This window comes from Cebus imitator, unplaced genomic scaffold (genome assembly GCF_001604975.1).
Source record: "Cebus imitator isolate Cc_AM_T3 unplaced genomic scaffold, Cebus_imitator-1.0 Scaffold85, whole genome shotgun sequence".
Classification (NCBI taxonomy): Eukaryota; Metazoa; Chordata; class Mammalia; order Primates; family Cebidae; genus Cebus; species Cebus imitator.
Window position 1 is genome coordinate 2,024,768 of NW_016107400.1, and position 22,934 is coordinate 2,047,701.

At 44.0% G+C, this 22,934-nt stretch overlaps 2 protein-coding genes across 4 annotated transcripts in view; both read right to left on the bottom strand.

Annotated features, from left to right (window-relative positions):
• Positions 1-7,076: 7,076 nt before the first annotated feature.
• RPS15A (ribosomal protein S15a) lies at positions 7,077-15,548 on the bottom strand. 2 transcript variants are annotated; one of them, XM_017534259.2, is made up of 5 exons: positions 15,445-15,548; positions 14,100-14,237; positions 13,003-13,082; positions 9,246-9,331; positions 7,077-7,222 (listed from the first exon to the last, which is right to left on the bottom strand). In XM_017534259.2, the coding sequence occupies exons 2-5, from the start codon at positions 14,230-14,232 to the stop codon at positions 7,129-7,131; spliced, it is 393 nt and encodes a 130-aa protein (XP_017389748.1). In that variant the 5' UTR covers positions 14,233-14,237; positions 15,445-15,548; the 3' UTR covers positions 7,077-7,128. The 2 variants fall into 2 exon arrangements, with proteins under 2 accessions (XP_017389748.1, XP_017389750.1); XM_017534261.2 differs by having other exon boundaries at positions 7,084-7,222; positions 15,379-15,452.
• Positions 15,549-16,945: 1,397 nt separating this feature from the next.
• ARL6IP1 (ADP ribosylation factor like GTPase 6 interacting protein 1) overlaps positions 16,946-22,934 on the bottom strand; it is a 10,899-nt gene continuing 4,910 nt past the window's right edge. For both annotated transcript variants that reach the window (XM_017534258.2, XM_037740531.1), the window contains 3 exons: positions 20,514-20,631; positions 19,606-19,690; positions 16,946-18,661 (listed from right to left, as the gene is read on the bottom strand). In XM_017534258.2, the coding sequence (XP_017389747.1) occupies positions 18,543-18,661; positions 19,606-19,690; positions 20,514-20,631 (322 nt within the window). In that variant the 3' untranslated portion in view covers positions 16,946-18,542. The remainder of the gene's footprint in view (positions 18,662-19,605; positions 19,691-20,513; positions 20,632-22,934) is intronic.

Below are 22,934 nucleotides of genomic sequence, written 5' to 3' on the forward strand. Positions count from 1 at the left end.
GTTATTCCTTGATGAAGTCATCAGACAGGTGGAGACCTACAACCATAATTTTTTTTTTTTTTTTTTTTGAGATGGAGTCTTGCTCTGTTACCCAGCCTAGAGTGCAATGGCACGATCTTGGCTCACTGCAACCTCTGCCTCCCAGGCTCAAGTGATTCTCCTGCCTCAGTCTCCCAAGTAGCTGGGATTACAGGCATGCGCCACCACGCCCAACTAATTTTTGTATTTTTGTAGAGACAAGGTTTCACCATGTTGGCCAGGCTGGTCTCGAACTCCTGACCTCAGGTGATCCACCAGCCTTGGCCTCCCAAAGTGCTGGGATTGCAGGCATGAGCCACTGCACCCAGCCTCCGTGCTTTCTCTTTCCAAGTTTTTCCTTAGTAGTATTAAGTTTGTTTTTCTTTTTAAAAACTAGAAGGCTGGGTGTAGTGGCTCACACCTGTAATCCCAACACTTTGGGAGGCTGAGGCAGGTGGATCACTTGGGCTCAGGAGTTCAAGACCAGCCTGGGCAATATGATAAAACCCCATCTCTACAAAAAATACAAAAAATTAGCCAGGTGTGGTGGCTTGCACCCATGATCCCACCTACTCTGAGGCTGAGGTGGGAGGTCAAGGCTGCAGTGAGCTGAGATTGCACCATGGCACTCCAGTCTTGGGGACAGAGTGAGACCCCATCTCAAAAAAACAAAATAAAATAAAAGGCAAGATCCCAGAGTACTTCAGAATTTGATTCTGACCGGTTTTGACAGCTCATTAGTTGTGTTAGGGGAGGGATGGAGCCCTGGAATTTCCTCCTCTACCATTTTGGGCCACACAGTACCTTTGAAGCACTCCTTTGTGTCTGGGGGAATTCCTACATTGTCTCTATAGATCCCCTAGGTGGAGACCAGAACTTTTTTTCCCCATCTCCCTTGCAGCCAGTAACCTCATTAGTTCCTAGTAAGATTGCTCTCCATCTCACAAACATATTATTTTATTATTTTTTTAACCTTTTTTTTTTTTTTTGTAGAGACGGGGTTTCACCATGTTGACCAGGATGGTCTTGATCTCCTGACCTTGTGATCCACCCGCCTGGGCCTCCCAAAGTGCTGGGATTATAGGTGTGAGCCACCGCGCCCGGCCCATATTATTTTTTTAAATAGTTTTTTTTCTTTTGAGAGAGAGTTTGGCTCTTATCGCCCAGGCTGGAGTGTGTGCAATGGCTAGATCTCGGCTCACTGCAACCTCCACTTCCCGACTTCAAGGGATTCTCCTGCCTCAGCCCTCACAAGTAGCTGGGATTACAGGCGTGCACCATCACGCCTAGCAAATTTTTGTATTTTTAATAGAGACGGGGTTTCCCATGTTGGCCAGGCTGTCTCAAACTCCTGACCTCAGGTGATCCATCTGGCTCAGCCGCCCAAAGTGCTGGGATTACAGGCGTGAGCCACTGCGCCTGGCCAAGACTTTTTTTTTGAGACACATTGTCTATTTGTCAGCCAGGCTTCAGTGCAGGAACACAAAATGGCCGACTACAGTTCGACCTCCTGGGCTCAACCAATCCTCTCACCTCAGCCTCCTGAGTAGCTGGGACTATAGACTCGTGCCACCACACCCAGCTACTATTGTTATTATTATTATTTTGTAGAGACAAAGTCTTGCTATGTTGCCCAGGCTGGTCTCAAACTCTTGGGCTCAAGTGATCCTCCCACCTCAGCCTCCCACAGTGCTGAGATTTCAGGTGTCAGCCACCATGCCCAGCCCTTTAAAACAGATTTTAATTTTAATGACCACAAAAGTGCTCCTGTCCACTCAGGATCTTATGTTCATTACTGGCTCAGCACAATCTGCAGCCCTAAACATCCATTTCTTTTTTTTTTTTTATAACGAACACTGTTCAGGCCCCAAAGAATGTCTCATCTATTGTCCTAAAAGCTCAAAACAAAAGGCAACTATGGCCGGGCGCGGTGGCTCACGCCTGTAATCCCAGCACTTTGGGAGGCCAAGGCAGGCAGATCAATTGAGGTTAGGAGTCCAAGATCAGTCTGGCCAACTCCATCTCTACTAAAAAATACAAAAATTAGCCAGGTGTAGTGGTACATACCTGTGATCCCAGCTACTAGGGAGGCTGAGGCAGGAGAATGGCTTTAGCCAGGGAGGTGGAGGTGCAGTGAGCCAAGATTGTGCCATTGCACTCCAGCCTGTGGGACACAGCAAGACTTTGTCTCCAAAAAAAAAAAAAAAAGGCAACTATATCTGAATGTCAGGAAGGTTTGTGGGTTGCAGCTGCTACCAATGTTGGAGACACACACCGCTTCAAAATATGCAGAGAACTTGAGTGTTGAAACACTTACAAGGAAGCATAAATTAATTCTTAAGTTCCTCTTTTCAAGTAGCCTAAATGCAGTAGATTCTTGCATCATAACAAGTTTCATTTCTCAGAAGTGCTGAGAGCCTGTTTTTCTGTTTCTCCTCATGTTCCAAATTATGCCTCCAGACATACACATGAGTTAGAGTAATATGGGTCAGCATGTTAGTTCATGCCAATAATCCCAGCACTTTGGGAGGTTGAGGCCAGAGGATCACTTGAGGCCAGGAGTTCAAGACCAGCCAGAGCAACATAATGAGACCCCCCCATCTCTACAAAAAAATTAAAAGTTTGTTTAAATAAAAATAATAAAAGATTTTAAAAGAGGCCAATATAGCTACTCACTGTAGCTGAGGAACATTTAGCCATTTAAATAATTCATATCACTCTCTAATTTGTATATAAGATCTAGACACAGAATGTATGATGCAGTAGCAGTCCTTTAGATGAGCATTTAGACTGACATTGAATATTAGAACTGGGAAAAGTTATTTAATAATAATATGCAATAAGATTTAAGTTTTCAAAATATTAAAATTTTCAGCTTTTATTTATTTTTCTTTAAGACAATATCTCCCTCTGTCACCCAGGGTAGAGTACATTGGTGCAATCACACCTCACTGCAGCCTCAGCCTCCCCAGGCATAGGTGATCCTCCCACGTCAGTGGAGCAGCAGGGCCTACAGGTGTGCACCACTATGCCTGGCTAATTTTTGTATTTTTTGTAGAGATGGTATTTCATCATGTTGTCCAAGCTGGTCTCGAACTCCTGGGCTCAAGTGATCCGTCCACCTCAGCTTCCCAAAGGAGTAGGATTATAGGCATGAGCCAAGCACATGTAGTCCCAGCCTCCCGAGTAGGTTGGATTAGAGGCGCCTGCCACCACGCCCAGGTAATTTTTGTATTTGTTGTAGAGACGGGGTTTTACCTTTTTGGCCAGGCCAGTCTCAAACTCCTGACCTCAGATGATCCACTTGCCTCGACCTCCCTAAGTGCTGGGATTATAGGCATGACCCATCGCACCCAGCTGTATTATGCTTTGAAAGGCATGCTTTCCCATGGCCATGAGAGCCAGGGATTATTTTCTTAAAGCACAGCGCCATGCCCTTGGAGAGGTTAGATGCTGGGGATACACAGGTGACTAAGAGGGCCCTTGCTGTAGGGAGGCTCAGCCCATTAGGGATTAACAGTTTCCAAAAATGGGCCCCGACTGCTTGTTTGTGCACCCTTGTGTCCCAAGTGCCTAACATTGCATGGATGCTGTAGACATCTAATAAACACTAGATAAGACCAGGAGAATGCATGACGGAACATGCTAAGGGCCAGGAGAGTAGGCTGGGGTTTTAAAGCATTCAAATCATGACTTGACCACTTCCCAGCCTATTGAACAAATGGCTTTACAATTCTGTGCCTCACTTTTTTTCACCTGAACAACTAGAGCTGGGCCAGGCGTGGTGGCTCACGCCTGCAATCCCAGGACTTTGGGAGGCTAAGGGGGGCAGATTACCTGAGATCAGGAGTTCAAGACCAGCCTGGCCAACATGGTGAAACCCTGTCTCTTCTAAAAATACAGAAAAATTAGCTAGGCGTGGTGGTATGTGCTGGTAGTCTGAGCTACTCAGGAGGCTGAAGCATGAGAATCACTTGAACTAGGGAGGTGGAGGTTGCAGTGACCTGAGATCACACCACTGCATTCCAGCCTGGGTGACAGAACGAGACTTTGTCTCAAAAAAACTGGAGCTGGTAATAGTACCCATGATGCAGAACTGTTAAGATCAAATAATGTTAGGCTGAGGCGGGTGGATCACGAGGTCAAGAGACCATCCTGGTCAACATGGTGAAACCCCGTCTCTACTAAAAATACAAAACATTAGCTGGCCATGGTGGTGCGTGCCTGTAGTCCCAGCTACTCAGGAAGTTGAGGCAGGAGAATTGCCTGAACCCAGGAGGCAAAGGTTGCAGTGAGCCGAGATCGCGCCATCGCACTCCAGCCTGGGTAACAAGAGCAAAACTCCGTCTCAAAACAAAACAAAAAAAAAAGATCAAATAATGTTAACACGCTTAGCTCCATGCCTGGCAAGCAGTAACAACCATTAGTTTCATTAAGACAGTCACACTTTTAGGAGAAAGATAAAGTATAACACACATTCCTTTTGGAGAAAGATAAATGGAAGTGATGACTCTTGGGAACATCTTTGGAGAGAAAAAGGCATTCCAGATGGGATCAACCATGAGTGAAGGCTGAAGTGGAGCATGTATGGAGTCCACTGAGCATCTGGGATTGGCAAGTATGTCTTTGGCAACAATGGATTAGACTAAAAAGCCAAGTGAGATTGAGAGCTTAGGTCTCCCAGAGCTTGCTTTCTCCCTGGCCAGGAACTGAAAGTGAACTTTCTAACCTGGGGTGAAGTCGTCTTCTCAGATGTTGGTCCAGACCTAGATTTGAACTCTGCCTTGCCCAGAGACTCTGTGCTCCTTCACCCAGCACCCTTCACCCTGAGGTGAGACAATAGCCTCTAAGCGAGGACACCTGGTATGCACCAGTACAGACGTGTTGCTGAATGTAGAGGTCCCTGGCAGTTGTTCCTTGGTATTTTGAATGACAAATTTCTTTCAGCCTCTGTCAAAGGCTCTATGGAGTCTCTCCAGAAAAATGCACAGGTGGTAGGTTTTGCACGTATTGCCCAACAGTGCATGATATCCCTGACACCTGCGGCTCCGAGGTGAGACCTGGATAGGTGTTGAAGTCCCTTTTACTATGCCCAAAATGCCATCGAGGTGGGACTCGATGATCCAGATGCTATCACCCTCTCCCCACCCCAGGGTCTCTGCCCGTCAGCAGAGCAGTATGCTGGGAGGCTGGGATCACCCCACAGGGGAAATACTTGTTTCTGAGCCAAGACATCCTGCCAGCAGGAACCTAAACTGTCTTCAGATCCGCAAGCCCTGGGGTCTAGTCCCACACCCTGGGTCTTATTATAAAAGCACTTAAAGGATCTGAGAAACTTGGGCTAAGGTCATCTGCTTCCTTGCCAACAAAAAGAACACATGTGAAATCCACCAACCACACCACTCACTTTCCCGATCATATTTCTCCAACTCCTGACCACTTCAAAGGACACAGGGTCCCCACAAAATGGTGACAACAAATGGAGCCATTTCCATATCCTATTTTATTTTTGAAGTCAGTGTCCAGAAACTGACAATTCAATCAACATGTAATTGACTGAGGTATCCCTAGGTGCCAGGCTAGCAGGCTAGGGACCAGAGACACAATGGTAAACAAGTCACAGCCCTGTGACCCTAGAGCTTATACCCTTGGCGTAAGAAAATCCTTCTGGACTTTTACCCATGCACGTGACTGTCATGTGCCAAGTGTGCTTTACACAATCTCATTTTTCCCTCAACTCAGGGATAGATTTTCCATCATTCCCATTACAGATAGAGACGTCGAAGCTACTGAGTGGTAAAGGAAACCTGAATTCTGGTGCTGGACCCCCAAACCCATGCTAATTACAGCCTCCCAAACAATAAAGGCCCCAAACATGCCTCTCAACTCACTTCTCACAAATGCAGGCCGTTATCTGCCCCATCTCCAGGGCCATTCTGTAGCTACTTCCCACAGCTTACAGAAGTTGACCCGTGCCCCTTCGTAAGGTAGCTTCTCTCCCCTCTCTGTATACCACCTGGCTAGCCAAGGGCAGAGCAGAGACCGGGGGACAGGCCCAAGTTCCGGGTCAGCACTCACTACCTCTTCAGTGATCAACAGTGCTCACCACTTCAATGGGCACCTGTAGGTGGCACCAGATCCTCTTGGAACAATTCCTAAGTCTGGACACAGTGGCTCACACCTGCAATCCCAGCACTTTTGGAGGCCAAGGTGGGTGGATTACCTGAGGTCAGGAGTTCAAGACCAGCCTGGCCAACATGGTGAAAGTCCATCTCTACTAAAAATACAAAATTAGCTGGATGCGGTGGCACACACCTGTAATCCCAGCTCCTCAGGAGGCTGAGGTACAAGAATCGCTTGAACCCCGGAGGCGGAGGTTGTAGTGACCTGAGATCAGCCACTACACTCTAGCCCGGGCAACAGAGCAAGACTGTCTTTGCCTGTAATCCCAGCACTTTGGGAGGCGGAGGCGGACGGATCACTTGAGGCCAGGAGTTCAAGACAAGCCTAGGCAAGACAGCAAAACCCCATGTCTACTAAAACATAGAAATTAGCCAGGTGTGGCAACACACACCTGCGATCCTAGCTACTCGGGCAGCTGAGGCAGACAATCATTTGAACCTGGGAGGCAGACGTTGCAGTGAGCTAATATTCCACCACTGCACTCCATCCAGCCTGAGGAACATAGTGAGGCTCCGTCTCAAAAATAAATAAATAAATAATCAAATATAACTAAAATATTTAGTGCCAAGTACCTGATTTTGGCAGACAGCAGGAGTGGCTGTTTTCTTATGCATATTGGTTTCATAAGAACTTTTTCCCCCAGGGCACTCCTCTATAAAGCAGTCATATAGCAGTTTCCCAAACTTGAATCCCAACCTGGACTCAACTGCCCAGGGCCAGACACACCCGCCTCTGGCAAGCCAGGAGGGTTATGGTGTGGTATCACAGGCTCTATTAGTCACTTCAGGGAACAGCATTCACCAACAAACAAAGCGACTGCGCGCTGCTGCAGAAGCTCTGGCTACACTGCTGTAAAGGCTGAACACGACCAAGTAGAAGCACCAGAGTCCATGAGGCATTTTATTTGTAAATATATGTATTACATCCCTAGAAAAAGAATCCCAGGATTTTCCCTCCTGTGTGTTTTCGTCTTGCTTCTTCATGGTCCATGATGCCAGCTGAGGTTGTCAATACAATGAAACTATGGAGTGGAAAAAGAAAATGCTGGTGAGTTAATAATTCAACATAGAGCTGCTTTCTGGTGCAGAAAAACATCAACACTCATCAGTAGTTAAGGACGCCTTCCTGTGCGGCACACAGCAACAGATAGTGCCTACAATGTAGCGTATGCACATGACTCCTGCAGCCCAGAGACCCCAGCCACACACTCACACAGCCCTGACTTCTGCATACACCATGAAATAAACATGACTGAAAACAAAGGGTGGGAACTCCTTTAACTTCAAATGTCACTTTCTGCTCTCAGATAAGGAGACTTGCGGTGGCTCACACCTGTAATCCAAACACTTCGGAGGCCAAGGCAGACAGATCACCTGAGGCCGGGAGTTCAAGACCAGCCTGACCAACATGGTGAAACCCCGTCTTTAAAAAATAATAATAATGAAAAAATAAAAAAATAAAGTATTCACATAAACTTGAGTCTAAGTTGTGTTTCTACCACGCACTGTGTAATAGATACACTATTATATGGAGACATGTTCACGTGTACAATGACTGGCTGCTTCATGAGTTACCATGGGGATCAATGTAACAAGCATATAGTATGCAAATGTGAGGCATTAAAATCAGTAACATAATTACAACGAGATATGATTTTTCTTTTTCTTCAATTCTCCTACCTCAGCCTCCCAAGTAGCTGGGATTACAGGCAAGAGCCACCATGCCCAGCTAGTTTTTGTATTTTTCAGTAGAGACAAGATTTCACCATGTTGGCCAGTCTGGTCTTGAACTCCTGACCTCGTGATCCACCTGCCTCGGCCTCCCAAAGTGCGGGGATTATAGGCGTGAGCCACCACGCCCAGCCGAGACATGATTTTTCTAAGAGAACACTGTACCTGTAATACAGCAACCATGAAGTTAGAATACATTCAACCAAGACACCAAACACATAATTTGGAGGGTGTATGTATATATATATATATATATATATATATATATATATAAAAAAAAATTTTTTTTTTTTGAGACAGTCTTGCTCTGTTGCCAGGCACCAGGCTGGAGTGCACTGGCACAATCTCGGCTCACTGCAACCTCTGCTTCCCGGGTTCAAGCATTTCTCCTGCCTCAGCCTCCTGAGTAGCTGGGACTACAGGTATGTGCCACCACACCCAGCTAATTTTTGTATTTTAGTAGAGACGGGGTTTCACCATGTTGGTCAGGATGGTCTCAATCTCTTGACCTCGTGTTCCGCCCGCCTCGGCCTCCCAGAGTGCTGGGATTACAGGCGTGAGCTACCGCGCCCAACCTGGAGGGCATAAATTCTTAACCACAAACAAACGCATTTACTGTGCCAGCTCATAAAGTGCTTTACCAAAATTAAATGAGGTGATAAAGAGAGGAACTATTACTACTTTTACAGATGAAGAAATCAAGGCTATGACTTATCCAAGATCTCATGGCTTTAAAGCAGAAAAACAAGAGACAGGCTCTTAGGGACAAAGATTCCCAAAGTAAATTTTTCCAAAGGCCTAAGCTTCAGAACTGATTCTGGCCCTGAGTCTGGGATCACAGGGAACACACAGTATGAACTATCTGCAGTGAGCCAAAAGGCCAGACATGAAAGTGAACACGACCCTCCCCTTCTGCCAGACTAAGTTCTCATGTGCCTCTCAGAACCTGAAGCCCAACACATGACATGTGGCAAATGGCCAGGCACTGTGGCAGGCACCTGTATTCCCAAATCCTCAAGAGCCTGAGCAGGGAGGACTGCCTGGGGCTAGGAAGCCAAGGCTGTAGTGTGTTATGACCACACCTGTGAACAGCCACTGCACCCAAGCCTGGGCAACAAAGTGAAACCCTTTTAAAGAGAGGGAAAAGAAATACTGATTAACACTTGAACTGATTCTTAGGTCAAACTGGTTGAGAATAGACAATAGTGAGAATAGAGAATACTACTTTAGAGAAATTTAAAAAAACCTCAAGTCAAACTGCATCACAGCAACTCTTAGCATTAACTTCTTTTAATTAAGGAAAGGCCAACTTACCCAAACTGGCGGGACGGAAGCAGATTATTCTGCCATTTTTCTAGATCTTTGAGTTGCACATCAAATCTGGGGCTGATCACACCACACTGTAAAATAACAACAACAAAAAAAATATTGTTCGCTTTACCAATAACAGAAAAACAGTAACACAAGATGGCATTCATAAATGAACAGTTCTCCAAACCAACCCCCCAATGTTCAGATGGGTACCTATTCTGTGCACAATCCTTAATATGCTTTTCAAAAAATACACGTACGAAAGACTATGCCTGCCTACGAGAAAAAGTAAAGGCATGAAAAGAGACGGGACAAGGTAATACAAGGCAGTGTCAGGCCACTGGCACACTCCTGTGGGCTGGAGAGCTGTCCAGAATAATCAGATTTTACACAGCTAAGAGATCAAGTCTTAGACAAGGGAGACAATAGCCAACCCTTTCTCTCCTTTTTTGAGACAGAGTCTCGCTCTGTCTCCCAGGCTGGAGTGTGGTGGTGCCATCTCAGCTCACTCCAACCTCCGCAGCCCAGGTTCAAGCAAGTCTCTTGCCTCAGCCTCCCGAGTAGCTGGGGCTGCAGGTGTGCATCACCACACCCAGCTATTTTCTTTTGTATTTTTAGTAGAAACGGGGTTTCACCACGTTGGCGAGGATGGCCTCAATCTCCTTACCTAGTGATCCACCGGCACTGGCCTCCCAAAGCGCTGGGATTACAGGCGTAAGCCACCGCACCTGGCCAATAGCCAACCCTTTTTTACATAATGAGGCTAAAATAAAATCGTAGGGTCTCAAATCCTTAAGCTCCTAAGCTAAAACTGCAAATTCTTAAAATATCTAAGGAACACGCTATACAGGCACTGAATGAAGAACGCTGCTTCCACCAATGAAGTACAATTACACATTTCCAAGGAACAATGTCCTACAACCCCAAGCAAATTTCTCAAATGAATCTGACAGAATGATGGAAGGCAGAAAGAGCAAAGGGCTTGCAATTATCTCACCTTGTCACTACTTGGACACAGCAACAATGATCCTCCTAAGTGAGAGCTCTCCAAGGGCTGTGTCATCACTCAATTATATGCCAGCCCTATAACACTACATCTTCCAACAAAGTCCACTAACTGAAAACCCTCTGTTCATAAAATCTGCTCTACAATCACAGGCATACTTAAAGACACTTCCAAAAGCAGAGACTGACCCACAGAAACTGAAAATGGGCTTGTCAAAAAGGCCCAACTGCTTTACACCAGGAAGCCTGCTTAAGTTCTCCTACCACTACCCCATCAGCTATGCTGTGACTTGATTAACAAGAACAATCTCACAGCGGATGAAAGAAATGCAGAGATAGGAATATGGGAAAAACAGTTTTATCCAAGCAAGCTATATAGTGAAAGATATTTCCAAAGTCTGCCACATGCTGCATCCAAGTTTTGTTGATTCCAGCAGTAAAAATCCCTCTAATTCTGATACAATTAAAACAGCATAACCCTCCCAACCCAGAAGAATCCTAAGAGGATGTGATCAAGGCCAGAATTTTAATAAATCTAGTCTTTACACATTATCTTATTTCCAAGCTCAATTTCCACACTAAGGGTAGGTCCATGTCTTGCATGAAAGCAATGGAGGTGGACATTTCTCTTATAAATGGAGACAAATTAACTCCTGAGAAACAAAAATTGTTTGCAATTATCTCATCTCTCAATTTTGCCCCAAGTCACAGAGCAGGCCAGGTGCAGTGGATCATCTGAGGTCACGAGTTCAACACCAGCCTGGCCAACATAGCGAATCCCAGTCTGTACTAAAAATGTAACAATTAGCCAGGTGTGTGGTGCACACCTGTTACTAGGGAAGCTAAGGCAGGAGAATCACTTTAACCTGGGACACGGAGGCTGCAGTGGCCAAGATGATGCCACTGCACTCCAGCCTGGGTGACAGAGCAAGACTCAAAAAAAAAAAAAAAAAAAAAAAGGCACAGAGCAGCAGGGCCTGTATATCAACTGTTGTAGGCTAGAATTTCTCAAATTAGTGTACCACAGAGCAAGAGTGCCACAAATAAGTTCCATCTACAGAATGCTCTGTTCAAATTTATTTCTTGGCTGGGCTTAGTGACTCACACCTGTAATCCCAGCACTCTGGGAAGCTGAGGGGGGAGAATCACTTGAACGTAGGAGTTCAAGACAAACCTAAGCAACACAGAAAGATCCCATCTCTACAAAAAAAGTTATAAAAAATTTAGCAGTCGCCAGGCACGGTGGCTCATACCTGTAATCCAGCACTTTGGGAGGCCACGGCGGGTGGATCACCTGAAGTCAGGAGTTCAAGACCAGCCTGGCCAACATGATGAAACCGTCTCTACTAAAGATACAAAAATTAGCCAAGTGTGGTGGCACATGCCTGTGATCCTAGCTACTTGGAAGGCTGAGACAGTAGAAACACTTGAACTCAGGAGGTGGAGGCTGCAGTGAGCCAAGATGGCACCACTGCACTCCAGCCTGGGCCAGAGCAACTCTGTCTCAAAATATAAACTAATAAAAATAAATCAATCCTACTTTGATGTGGGGTTCTAATGGCTACAACTACAACAAAACATGACATACTGAAATATTACCCTTGCAAGTTCTTCAAATCTTACGGAGTTTTGCTGATCTGTCACCCAGGCTGGAGTATGGTAGCTTGGTCTCGGTTCACTGCAACCTCTGCCTCCCAAGTTCAAGCAATTCTCCTGCCTCAGCCTCCCAAGTAGCTGGGATTACAGTGGCCTGCCACGTCACCCAGCTAATTTTTTATTTTAGTAGAGATGGGGTTTCACCATGCTGGCCAGGCTGGTCTCAAACTCCTGCCTTCGTAATCCGCCTGCCTCAGCCTCCTGAAGTGCTGGGATTACAGGTGTGAGCCACCATACCAGGCCAATTCTTCAAATCTTTAATGAATACTTCAACAACTCGCTTTCTGGGTAGCTTTCCCTCCCATCTGTTGGACTAGACAAACGGGTGTCCAAGGGAGAGAATACAGTCCTGGGCTCTTAGTTTGTTTCTAGTTTAGCCAGTCAGGCCCCTTCCTCATCCCTTTTCTATTTATTACTAGAGACAGAAATTAAAAACCATGGTTTCATACTGCTAAAAGCCTAAAACAAAACACAACAACAAAATAAGGCAGGCTGGACAAGCTTAGACTAGAGGGAACTGACTCCTTGCAAATCTGAAAGCTACAAGCTTGAACAGAGGAAGCACAGTGGACCCCTCAACTAGCTTACAGACGCCTGACCCCAAAACACACCCAATCACTTAAACCACAAAGTCAGTTTTACTTGGTTAAGGTGTTGACAGGTCAAATTGAAAAGCAGCATAGGCCCCAAAGACCAACGCCAGCAAAACCAGAAAAAGTATTAGTACTGCTTTTTAGAAAGCCCCATTTACTCAAAGATAAAAATATCCAGTTCAAAACACCTAACATGTCACTGAGAGGAATGACGCAGCATCTTGGACAAAAGTCTCAGTGAACTTGAACCCAAGTTCAAGCCAGTGAGGTAGGCAGTGTTAACATCCAGTACCAGCACTGTTGCTTTCACCCCCCATCCTCCCTGCGACAGCTTATACCCCATAAAAACACTACGTCAACTGACCTAATTCTAGCACAGTCAACCCAGGAGAACAAATGAAGGTATATGGATAAAGCATGGCACCACTATTCAGTATATACACAACAGCATGCCACATTAAAAAATTCTTAAGGCTTTGAAATGTGTGTAGATCACTAAATCTTACCTTGTTTAGCCTGCCTGTGAGGTTCACAACAATTTTCCCAGCTCTGTGATCATCAATGATTTCAAATTCGCCAATGTAACCTGCAAAAGATAACTGGATTAAATACAAGACCAACTTGAGAGCTAAATCTTTGTGCTCCTCTAACCTACTCAATTCTTCACTCTCTCATCACCTCAGTGACTGCTTCTCCAAGAAGTTGGGGGGAAAACAGTTGCGCTTTATCAGAATTTTCACAACCTAATATAAAAGATTTAGGAGACAATACCCAAAACAATCCACCTTGCAATTCTAAAAAGAAATTATTTACCCCTTGCCCCTTCCTTCACTCTTTCCCACTCCCAAAGGCTACTTTATGCCAAAGATGTGAATAATCCAGTCTTTCTTCTCCCTCCCAAAGGGTCCTGTAAAGAGCTCAGGAGTCTCACACTGTCCCCCAGGCTGGAGTGCAGTGGCCCGATCTCAGCTCGATGCAACCTCCGCCTGCTGGGTTCAAGCAATTCTCCCTGCCTCATCCTCCCAAATAGCTGGGATTACAGGCACCTGCCACTACACCTGGCTTTTTTTTTCTTATGTAGAGATGGAGTTCCCGCCATGTTGGACAGGCTAGTCCTGAACTGAGCCCAAGAATCCTTTCAATGACTCGGGTTCATTTAGCTCTCAAACACCTAGCAGGGACCCTTTTCCCAGCAGTCCTACCCTAAGTGACTCTTTAGCAGTTTGCATTCGTTCTCAGGTATGGCAGACATATACTTTGGTCTCCGGTAATTTCTACAGGACTGATTTTTTTTTGTTTTTGAGATTTGTTCTTCTTGCCTATCCTGGAGGGCAATGGGGCAATCTTGGCTCACTGCAACCTCCACCTCCCAGGTTCAAGAGATCCTGCCTCAGCCTCTCAAGCAGCTGGGATTACAGGCATCTGCCACCACACCCAGCTAACTTTGTATTTTTAGTATAGATGGGGTGTCTCCATGTTGGTCAGTCTAATCTCGGCCTCCCAAAGTGCTGGGACTACAGGCATGACCCATCATGCCTGGCCTAGGGCTGATTTCTTAAAGAGTCTCACATTAAAACATAAAACACAGCGGCAGCTCACTTACCATGCTTCATCATCACAGTGAGAAACCGGACGATGACTTTGGAGCACGGCCTAATAAGCACCTGGCGTTTGCCTCTCTTTTCGGCATTGTTGATGCTCTTGAGAGCATCAGCCAGGACATTCATGCGCACCATTGTGGCTGTTCAGGGGAGACAAAACAGGAGGTTTTACTGGCATTGCCGACATCAACACTCACCAACCATTACACTGCAGAAACATCATTTTCTTTCTGGCCCCACCTTGGCGAAGTTGTCTTAAGTCTAAGCAGGCTGCTTCACCGTTTCCCACCACCCAGCAAAATTCCTATTTACTACGGTTATTGAAAACAGGTTATCGGCACGTCAGCCTGCACATTTTGGGAAACTCATTCATTCGCTAACCACTCTTCTTCGAATCGTGCCACACACCACCGTCTGGAGGTAATAAAATGTGGAACAAAATCCACTTGACACAAGAAAACGTCAGAATTGGTGGAAACTGCCAGGACCAAAACGAAAACCTTGGATATACTCAACCAGTGATTCAGAACACAAGCAGAGCGACACCGGCAACATTTTTCAAATCGCGGAAAATCAGCAGATTCTGTACTGTTAACATTGTCCTTTAAATCAGTTCACTTTCACCTACCACGAAGACATCTATTAAGGTAAACATCCATATTTGTGCCATCTAAAATTGTGTCTAACAGCAAGAGCCACAGTGGCAAACAGAAACACTGTACATGCTGTCAGACTTGACTCTTCTAATGGGCACGAACCGCACAATAAAGTTTTGAAAGCTCAAGTATGGAGACCAAAGTGCCAACAGTAAAGAGTAGAACTTCAGTCTTCTCCCCTTAAGTTCAACAAAGTGTCTAAAGAAAAACTCCGCGGCCCAGAAGATCCAAGTTAGCACCCAGCAAACTACCAACCCCAGCACGAAGCAGCTTTTACCTGCTAGGTGACCTCAGCCTCCAAAGCTCCAAGCGCGGCCGCGGCAATGAGAAACTGCACCGCCCACCAAACCCGATGCTGCCCGACGCCTGCGGCCAAGGCGCTGCTTCAGCCACTAAAGGAAGATCCAGACGCTGTGGCCCAAGCCGCAGCTACCGCCTAACTGGGTAGTCCAAGGCTCCGGCTCCCGCCAGCGCTGCGGCCTGGACCCGACGGAGCCGGATCCCCGGAGTGCACAGCCTGGGGCGGCCGGGCATGGCTATTCTCTATGCCTGTCCAAGAACCCGCAAGGCCAGCATCCTCGACCAAGGAGGGGTCCAGCCTCCCCGCAGGACATCGAGACCGAACCTTATATTGCGGGATGGCGCAGATGACAGACGGATGAAATCGGAGATCTCAGAGCGGTATACTCACCGGCACGGAAAGATGGCGGAAAGAGGACGGGAGGGGAGAGTGCACGGAGTTATGGGAAGCAGGGAGCTATCGCGAGACTTTCAAAGGACCGGCAAAAACAAGAACCGCCTAAGAGGAGGAGGGCTAGGCGGAGCCTCCTCAGGGGTTGGCAGTCGAGAGTCGATGGAATCGACCTTTCCTGGTGCGGCCTGGAAGAGGCAAGGCAAGCTGTTCTTTGGAGGTTCGTCTACTTTTTATTTATTTTATTTTATTTTTGATACGGAGACTCGCTTTGTCGCCCAGACTGGAGTTCAGCCCAGGAGTTCAAGATCAGCCTGGGTAACATAGGGAGACCCTGTCGTTTTGTTTTTTAGTTATCCAGGTTCCAAAAATTTGCAAGTTTTCTAGAACCTAGTTCGACCAATACATTCAGAACTTAGATGCTGTATCTTTTGAGACTGAACCTTTATTTTCTGAAAAACATATTTCATACAGTCTTTGCCATGTTAATGCAAATATGCACAAAGTAGCCATATATTTTTGTTTTCCAGCAAATGCATTATGAACATTTTCAGGAAGCTAGTGTGATTTATTCAACTTTTAAATACAACCACAAAATTATATCATCAGGAGGCATTATAACCTTTTGTACAGAGAAGCCAATACTTATACAATGTTACTAGGACAAGGAAGATTCAGTTCTTTTTATTTTTGATACCGAGTCTCGCTCTGTCCCCCAGGCTGGAGTGCAGTGGCAGCGATCTCAGCGCACTGCAGACTCCACCTCCCTGGTTCAAGCCATTCTCCTGCCTCAGCCTCCCAAGTAGCTGAGATTACAGCCATCACACCAGGCTAATTTATGTATTTTTAGTAGAGATGGGGTTTCGCCGTGTTGGCCAGGCTGGTCTTGAACCTCTGACCTCAAGTGATCCGCCCACTCCGGCCTCCCAAAGTGCTGGAATTATAGACGTGAGCCACCACACCCAGAAAAAAAAATTTTTTTTTGATTAAAAAATAATTGAATCTCAGACATAAGTCACCCAACAGTTGCTTACTGAGCACCATGTACCAGACACCAAGCAAGGCCCTGGAGTACAAGGTGCCCACACAGGCATCATCTAGCCAGTTCTGTCCCATGCTCAGTCTTCTAGCTTCATTCTCTCTCACACATCATCATTGGTCCTTGCTCATTCATTGCATTTCCTCTTCCCTCTAGCATGGTGCCTGGATATTTGCTAAATAAGTAAACTTAAACCTTTTATTTTTGTTCTTTAAATTTTTCATGGACTCCCGCTCTGTTGCCCAGGCTAGAGTGCAGGAGTGCACTCATAGTTCAATGTAACCTCAAATTCATGGACTCCAGTCAATCTTCTGCCCAGGTCTCCCAAAATGGTAGGATTACAGGTGTAGCCAACATGTACCTTATAGACGTGTAAGGACCACACAGGGTACTTCATTAGTCAGATTCATAAATCCAATCATGCGAATATTATATTGGCTAAGTTATAAAGAAAGTGAGACATGAAGATTCTGGCTGTTTTTATTTTTTCCCCTTTTACACAAAACCAAGTAGAAGAAATAATACAGGATTAAAACTGCAAAAGTAGTTAATCAGTAGAACATGTATACACAAAAAAATCCAGATAGGAAGACAGGCTTATTTACAATTAACGTAAGGTAAAATTAAGGTGTTTTTCTTATGAAATATTTTAAAAAATCAAACATATGCTACAAAGGGCACCACTGTTTACAGCAATATTAAAGAGGAGAAAACAACACTTACTTAATAGGGACAGATATACCACAAGTTACACAACATCAGTGCAATAAATTCTCAAAACTATATTACAGCTAGTTCATCAGTTTAAGAATTGTTCCCAAGTCAGTCACATTTTTGGACCTCAGAAGTTGATTCCTACAGATTTCAACTACTACAAATTTCTAGCTACCGAGAAGTTAAGAATGATTATAAGAAGCTTTCCAAGGAGTTACAAAATCTTTGTAGACCAGAGGCGAACTATCATCACCTCAAGTCTGCTCTCACCAACAGCCCTTGTATTTTTCAGGGAGAAATCTCTAGGAAAAAAGTCAAGACACCAGTGTAGTCACTATCTTCCATGTCAAACCTAGGGGACTAAAATGGCCAGTATTACCATAAAATGAAAATTTTGAGGTTTACCTTAAAAGGTTTATTCTGATATCAAAAAATCAGTCAGATTATCTTCTACTAAAATGAATCTTGACTAAACATAGAAGACTGCCGTCCTTTGTTGCTGGTCTTAGAGTACAAGTCATAGACGTGAGTCTTAACCTACTGTATACTATATAGCTAAAGTCAGCTGAAAATCTGAAATTAAAAGTATGCTAGAGATCCTAAATGCAATCTTTTGGAACTCTGCCATTAAAAAGCCTTTAAGGATTTACTAACTTCAAGTCTAAGTGCAAGGGGACAAAAGCTTAAGCCTGTCAGACATTCCTTTTTCATGGACAAAAAGATCAGTTTCCTAAAAATAGCTAAGCTTTGCACAAGGGAGAAACCTACACATACTAGTGCATGGAATCAATTTCATTTTATTCCATGGGGACTCTTCTCCCACAGGAAAGAAACAGAATGAGGAATGAATCTTACTTGGTCTCTTCATCAGAAGTGGTAAACTTGGTCTCTGTATTCATGAAGTCAGTTTTTTAAGCAGACTGTGGAAGCAGACAGTAGAACCAGCTTCCTGTAGCCACAGACCACTACACTGAATCTAGCTAAAGCAAAGATGAACTTGAACAATTATCCAGAGTCACTTGAACTGTACTGAAGGGCAAGGTTCACCACTATAAAAAGGAAGTTGTCAAAAAACAAGAATTCAATTAACCCTTGCTACAAAAAATCAAAACAGGTCAGACAGAGTCACCCATGAGGCCAACTGCTAAGAACTCACTCAACTATGCAACATGAAGACACTATGCACAAAGCCTTACTTGGCGAGCCTCAATTTCTATTAACTAAGGGCAGAGTGAAGAAGAGCAAAGAGCTACTTCTGAAACATTTTAGTATCCACATAGTACAGCAGAAACGGTTCCCAGGGGCAATGGGTGCTCCATTAATCACGCTGAATAAAGCAGATGAATTATTCGTTTTTCTTTTCTTTTTGTTTGAGAAGTTTGTTTATCTCCCTTTTGGCCATTCCAATGTACTTCGAAATGATTCCATGTTGGTTTAGTCCAGGAAGCAATAGTAAGGAAGTCACTTAAAATAAAAAAATAAACAACATTAAGGAGGCAGCAATTAACTTGCTAAAGGTTATTATTATTTTTTTTTTTTTTTTGAGAGGGAGTCTTACTTTTTTTGCCCAGGCTGGAGTGCAGTGGCACCACCTTAGCTCACTGCAACCACTGCCTCCCGAATTCAAGCAATTCTCCTGCCTCATGTTCCCGAGTAGAGCAGCTGAGATTACAGGCACCCGCCACCATGCCCATCTAATTTTCGCATTTTTAGTAGATACAGGTTTTCACCATGTTGGCCTGGTCTCGAACTCCTGACCTCAAGTGATCCAAGGTTAGTGTGTGTGTGCGTGTGTCAGTCTTGCTATGGTACCCTGGCAGTGGTGTGATCTCAGCTCACTACAACCTCCACCTTCCAGGTTCAAGTGATATTCATGTCTCAACCTCCTGAGTAGCTGGGACTACAGGGTGCGCATCACCATGCCTGAATAATTTTTGTATTTTTAGTAGAGATAGGGTTTTGCCATGTCGCGCAGGCTGGTCTCTAACTCCTGGCCTCAAGTGATCCACTTGTCTCAGCCTCCTGAAGTGTTGGGATTACAGGTGTGAGCCACCATGTCTGGCCAGTTATTACATTGTAAAGGTAGGTTCCCAGATTACTAAACTCAGTAATGGGAGGAACCAACAGGAAACCAATTACTTCCACTGGGGTATATCCCCAAAAACTTCTCTTATCCCCTTTTCCACCTCAGAAAAGAATCACTGCTTATTTTTACGTCTCGCACATTACTTTCTACCTTGGTTATTTCGTTGTTTTCACTTTCTATGAGACCATAATAATCTTTCTATATTCCCACAGTTCCCTTCCAGTATCTAAAACTTAGGAAGTACTCATAGTTGTTTACTGACGAAGTTACAGTTAAACCTCACCGGCCAGGATATGCCTGTAGTTTTTCCTCAAAGACTTACCTATCAGGTAGGTAAGAAGCAGGTTGTGGACTTGCTGTCCCACCCAAGCAACCGCAGCAAGGGAAACAATCATGGTCATGAAGTACTAACAACAAAAAGAAGAATTTATCAACTCCTAGAAACAGACTAAGCCTGACTTTAAAGAAACTGTTTTACCATTCTACAATCTTTACATATATCAAAACTTCATGTGATACCATAAATATATGTAATTTTTATTTGTTAATTAAAGAGTTTCTTTCAAAAGTTTGGAAAATCATTTAGCTTTTATTATCACTTTTCTTTAAAAATTCTTTAAAAACCTATTCCATTGGATCTACTTTACAGAAGTTTGATACATTTCCTCCTAGAATTATTGCAATTCTATATGTCAATATTTTATGATATAAATTATACCTTTCCAATTAATAACTTCATGGAGCAGCCTCACGTGAAGCTGCCACATAAGAGAACAGATGAACAGGTGCATTCCTTTTTTTTTTTTTGAGACAGAGTTTCATTCTGTCACACAGGCTGGAGTGCAGTGGTGCAAACAGCTCACTGCACAAACAGCTCAATGGAGCCTCAACCTCCTGGGCTCAAGTGATCCTCAGCTACACGGATTACAGGCATGAGCCACTGTGCCTGGCCTAAACAGATCCTTTCTAAGTATATGTCTTTTTACTAGTATTTCAGTAAGAAAAATGAAACAGAAGAATTTTGTTTTCATAGAATAAAAAAATTAACTGCAAAAACGTAATTTTTAACTTTAAAATGATTCAGTCTGGTTAACACAAGTAAACACTTATGAATGTATTTAGGAATTTACCAATGAATAAATTTCAAATTATAACTATTAAGACAAAAAGGCAAAGTAACTCAAATTTTTAAATTTTACTGTACTTATTAAGTCAAAGCAAAAAAAGTACCATCTTAGGTTTTTCTTCCTTTAGTGTGAAGAGGCGTTTCCACCAACCCACAGCTCTGCGTCGAGTTTTTACTAGATTGCTGCAAATTTCATGGAATCTTTGCTGTTGTTCAGTGGTCCTAGAAAAAGAAATTTGTCTTTTGCTATAAACACATCACTACAGTTGACCAAAACACGCCACCTTCTTCGATTTAAGAGCTATCTTCTAAAGAAAGTCAAAATAAAAACAATGTCTCACCATTATCTTAGATAGGTGAAAAAGTCCTTCCACCATTAAGACCCCTTTTATAGCACAGGAATAAGTTTTTACATAAACTGTTTAAGAGTGTGAGTGTGTGTGTATAGTAAAGAAATGATAATCTATGGCTCTGAAACCACATTTATTTTATTTTATTTTATTTTATTTTGAGACAGAGGGCTCTTGTCATCAAGGCTGGAATGCAATGGTGCGTTTTGTTTTGTTTTGTTTGAGATAGAGGGCTCTAGTCGCCCAGGATGGAGTGCAATGGTGTGATCTTGGCTCACCACAACCTCCGCCTCCCAGGTTCAAGCGATTCTCCTGCCTCAGCCTCTGGAGTTGCTGCGATTACAGGCGCCTGCCACCACGCACAGCTAATTTTGTGTTTTTAGTAGAGATGAGGTTTCTCCATGTTGGTCAGGCTGGTCTTAAACTCCCGACCTCAGGTGATCTGCCTGCCTCGGCCTCCCAAAGTGCTGGGATTACAGGCATGAGCCGCCGCGCCTGGCCTGGCCTGAAGCCACATTTATTTAATGGTAGTAAAAGACTCATGACTTCTATGGGCCATACAGAAATCCGTGTATTCCTAAATCATTTTTTAGATCCAAATAAATTCTGCACTACACCTATCAGAATCCCACCAAACAGCTGTATTTGAACACTCTTCAGTAACATACTAACTACTAGCATTTAACACGTAACACCCCCAACTGGGCCCCACACATTTGATGACAAGGCAGCAGTAAGCTCAAATCTAAATTCTTCTTTATAAATTTAGTCCTAGGGAAAGAAAATATAATCAACGTACAACATAGCAGTAAAAAGCCAACAAGAGACCCTCCAAGAAAACCTTTTATATTTATAATGTTTTTCTTGGTTCTGATTTTTTTTTTTTTGAATTGCCTTTGCACTGTCTTCGATACACAGCTATAATGGCTGCTATTATTACATAGGCCCTGTGCTGAGGCATGTGTTGCCTTCTCTCCTCTAGCCCTCATCTCTGTAAAACTGCAGTGACAGATAAAGTAGAGGGATTTCTGCTGAGCCCTGGAACTTCTTTTTAACAGTTAGACGTTATTTGTTGCCCATGGTCAAGGCTTGTTTGTGGCTATGCAAAAGAGTGTTCTTTTCCCCTGTAAGATCAAAAAAGCAACAAAATTTGCTCTATCAATAACTGAGGCACAACATGAAACGATCAGTGGTTATTTCTGAAAACTTTCCTCTAGGAGTTATAAATTAGCAGACTGGAATGCCATCTGGCTAAGGGGGCCAAGGTCAGTGGTTTATTTCCTTTGCTAACTGTTACATTGAACATTCAGAAACTTGCCCAAAAAAGCCAACGGCATTGATTCATTACCACAAGTGAAAAACAATTCAAAGGATAGTTCCTAACACAAATCCATTCTGTTGTTGGGGGAAACAACTTTAAACAAACATTGTTAATTATATGGTAATAAGCAAACTTTGAATTTGTTCCTGAAGATCTATAAGGTCCACATTTAAAATTATTATATTTACAGAATTATTTTGCAACTTGCTATCCTCTGAGAAACAACCAACCAAAGGCACAAATAGAATACTAACCAAATAAAAAAAAATAAAAGCCAAGGGAGAATAGTAGCTGAGAAGAAAAAAAATGTATTCCAACATCTATTTTGGCTGATTATTTGAATCAAAATTAAGCATGCTACAGGAAGTTCAAATACTTTTAATATGATCCTTATCCAGTTAACTGTATCTGAGGAATTCATAAGCAACCATTTAAGAATGGTATAAATAAAATCAGCAACCCATGTGTATCCAGTTTGAACAACTTCAGAAACACTTGGTATTCACTTTGTTAATTCCACTGCTTCACTGTCTAAGTATCTCAACCTTAACACACAATCTACTTAAAAGTCAAAATATTTTGGGCTGGGCGCGGTGGCTCAATCCTGTAATCCCAGACCTTTGGGAGGCCGAGGCGGGTGGATCACGAGGTCAAGAGATCGAGACCATCCTGGTCAACATGGTGAAACCCCGTCTCTACTAAAAATACAAAAAATTAGCTGGGCCTGGTTGCACCTGCCTGTAATCCCAGCTACTCAGGAGGCTGAGGCAGGAGAATTGCCTGAGCCCAGGAAGCGGAGGTTGCGGTGAGCCGAGATCGCGCCATTGCACTCCAGCCTGGGTAACAAGAGGGAA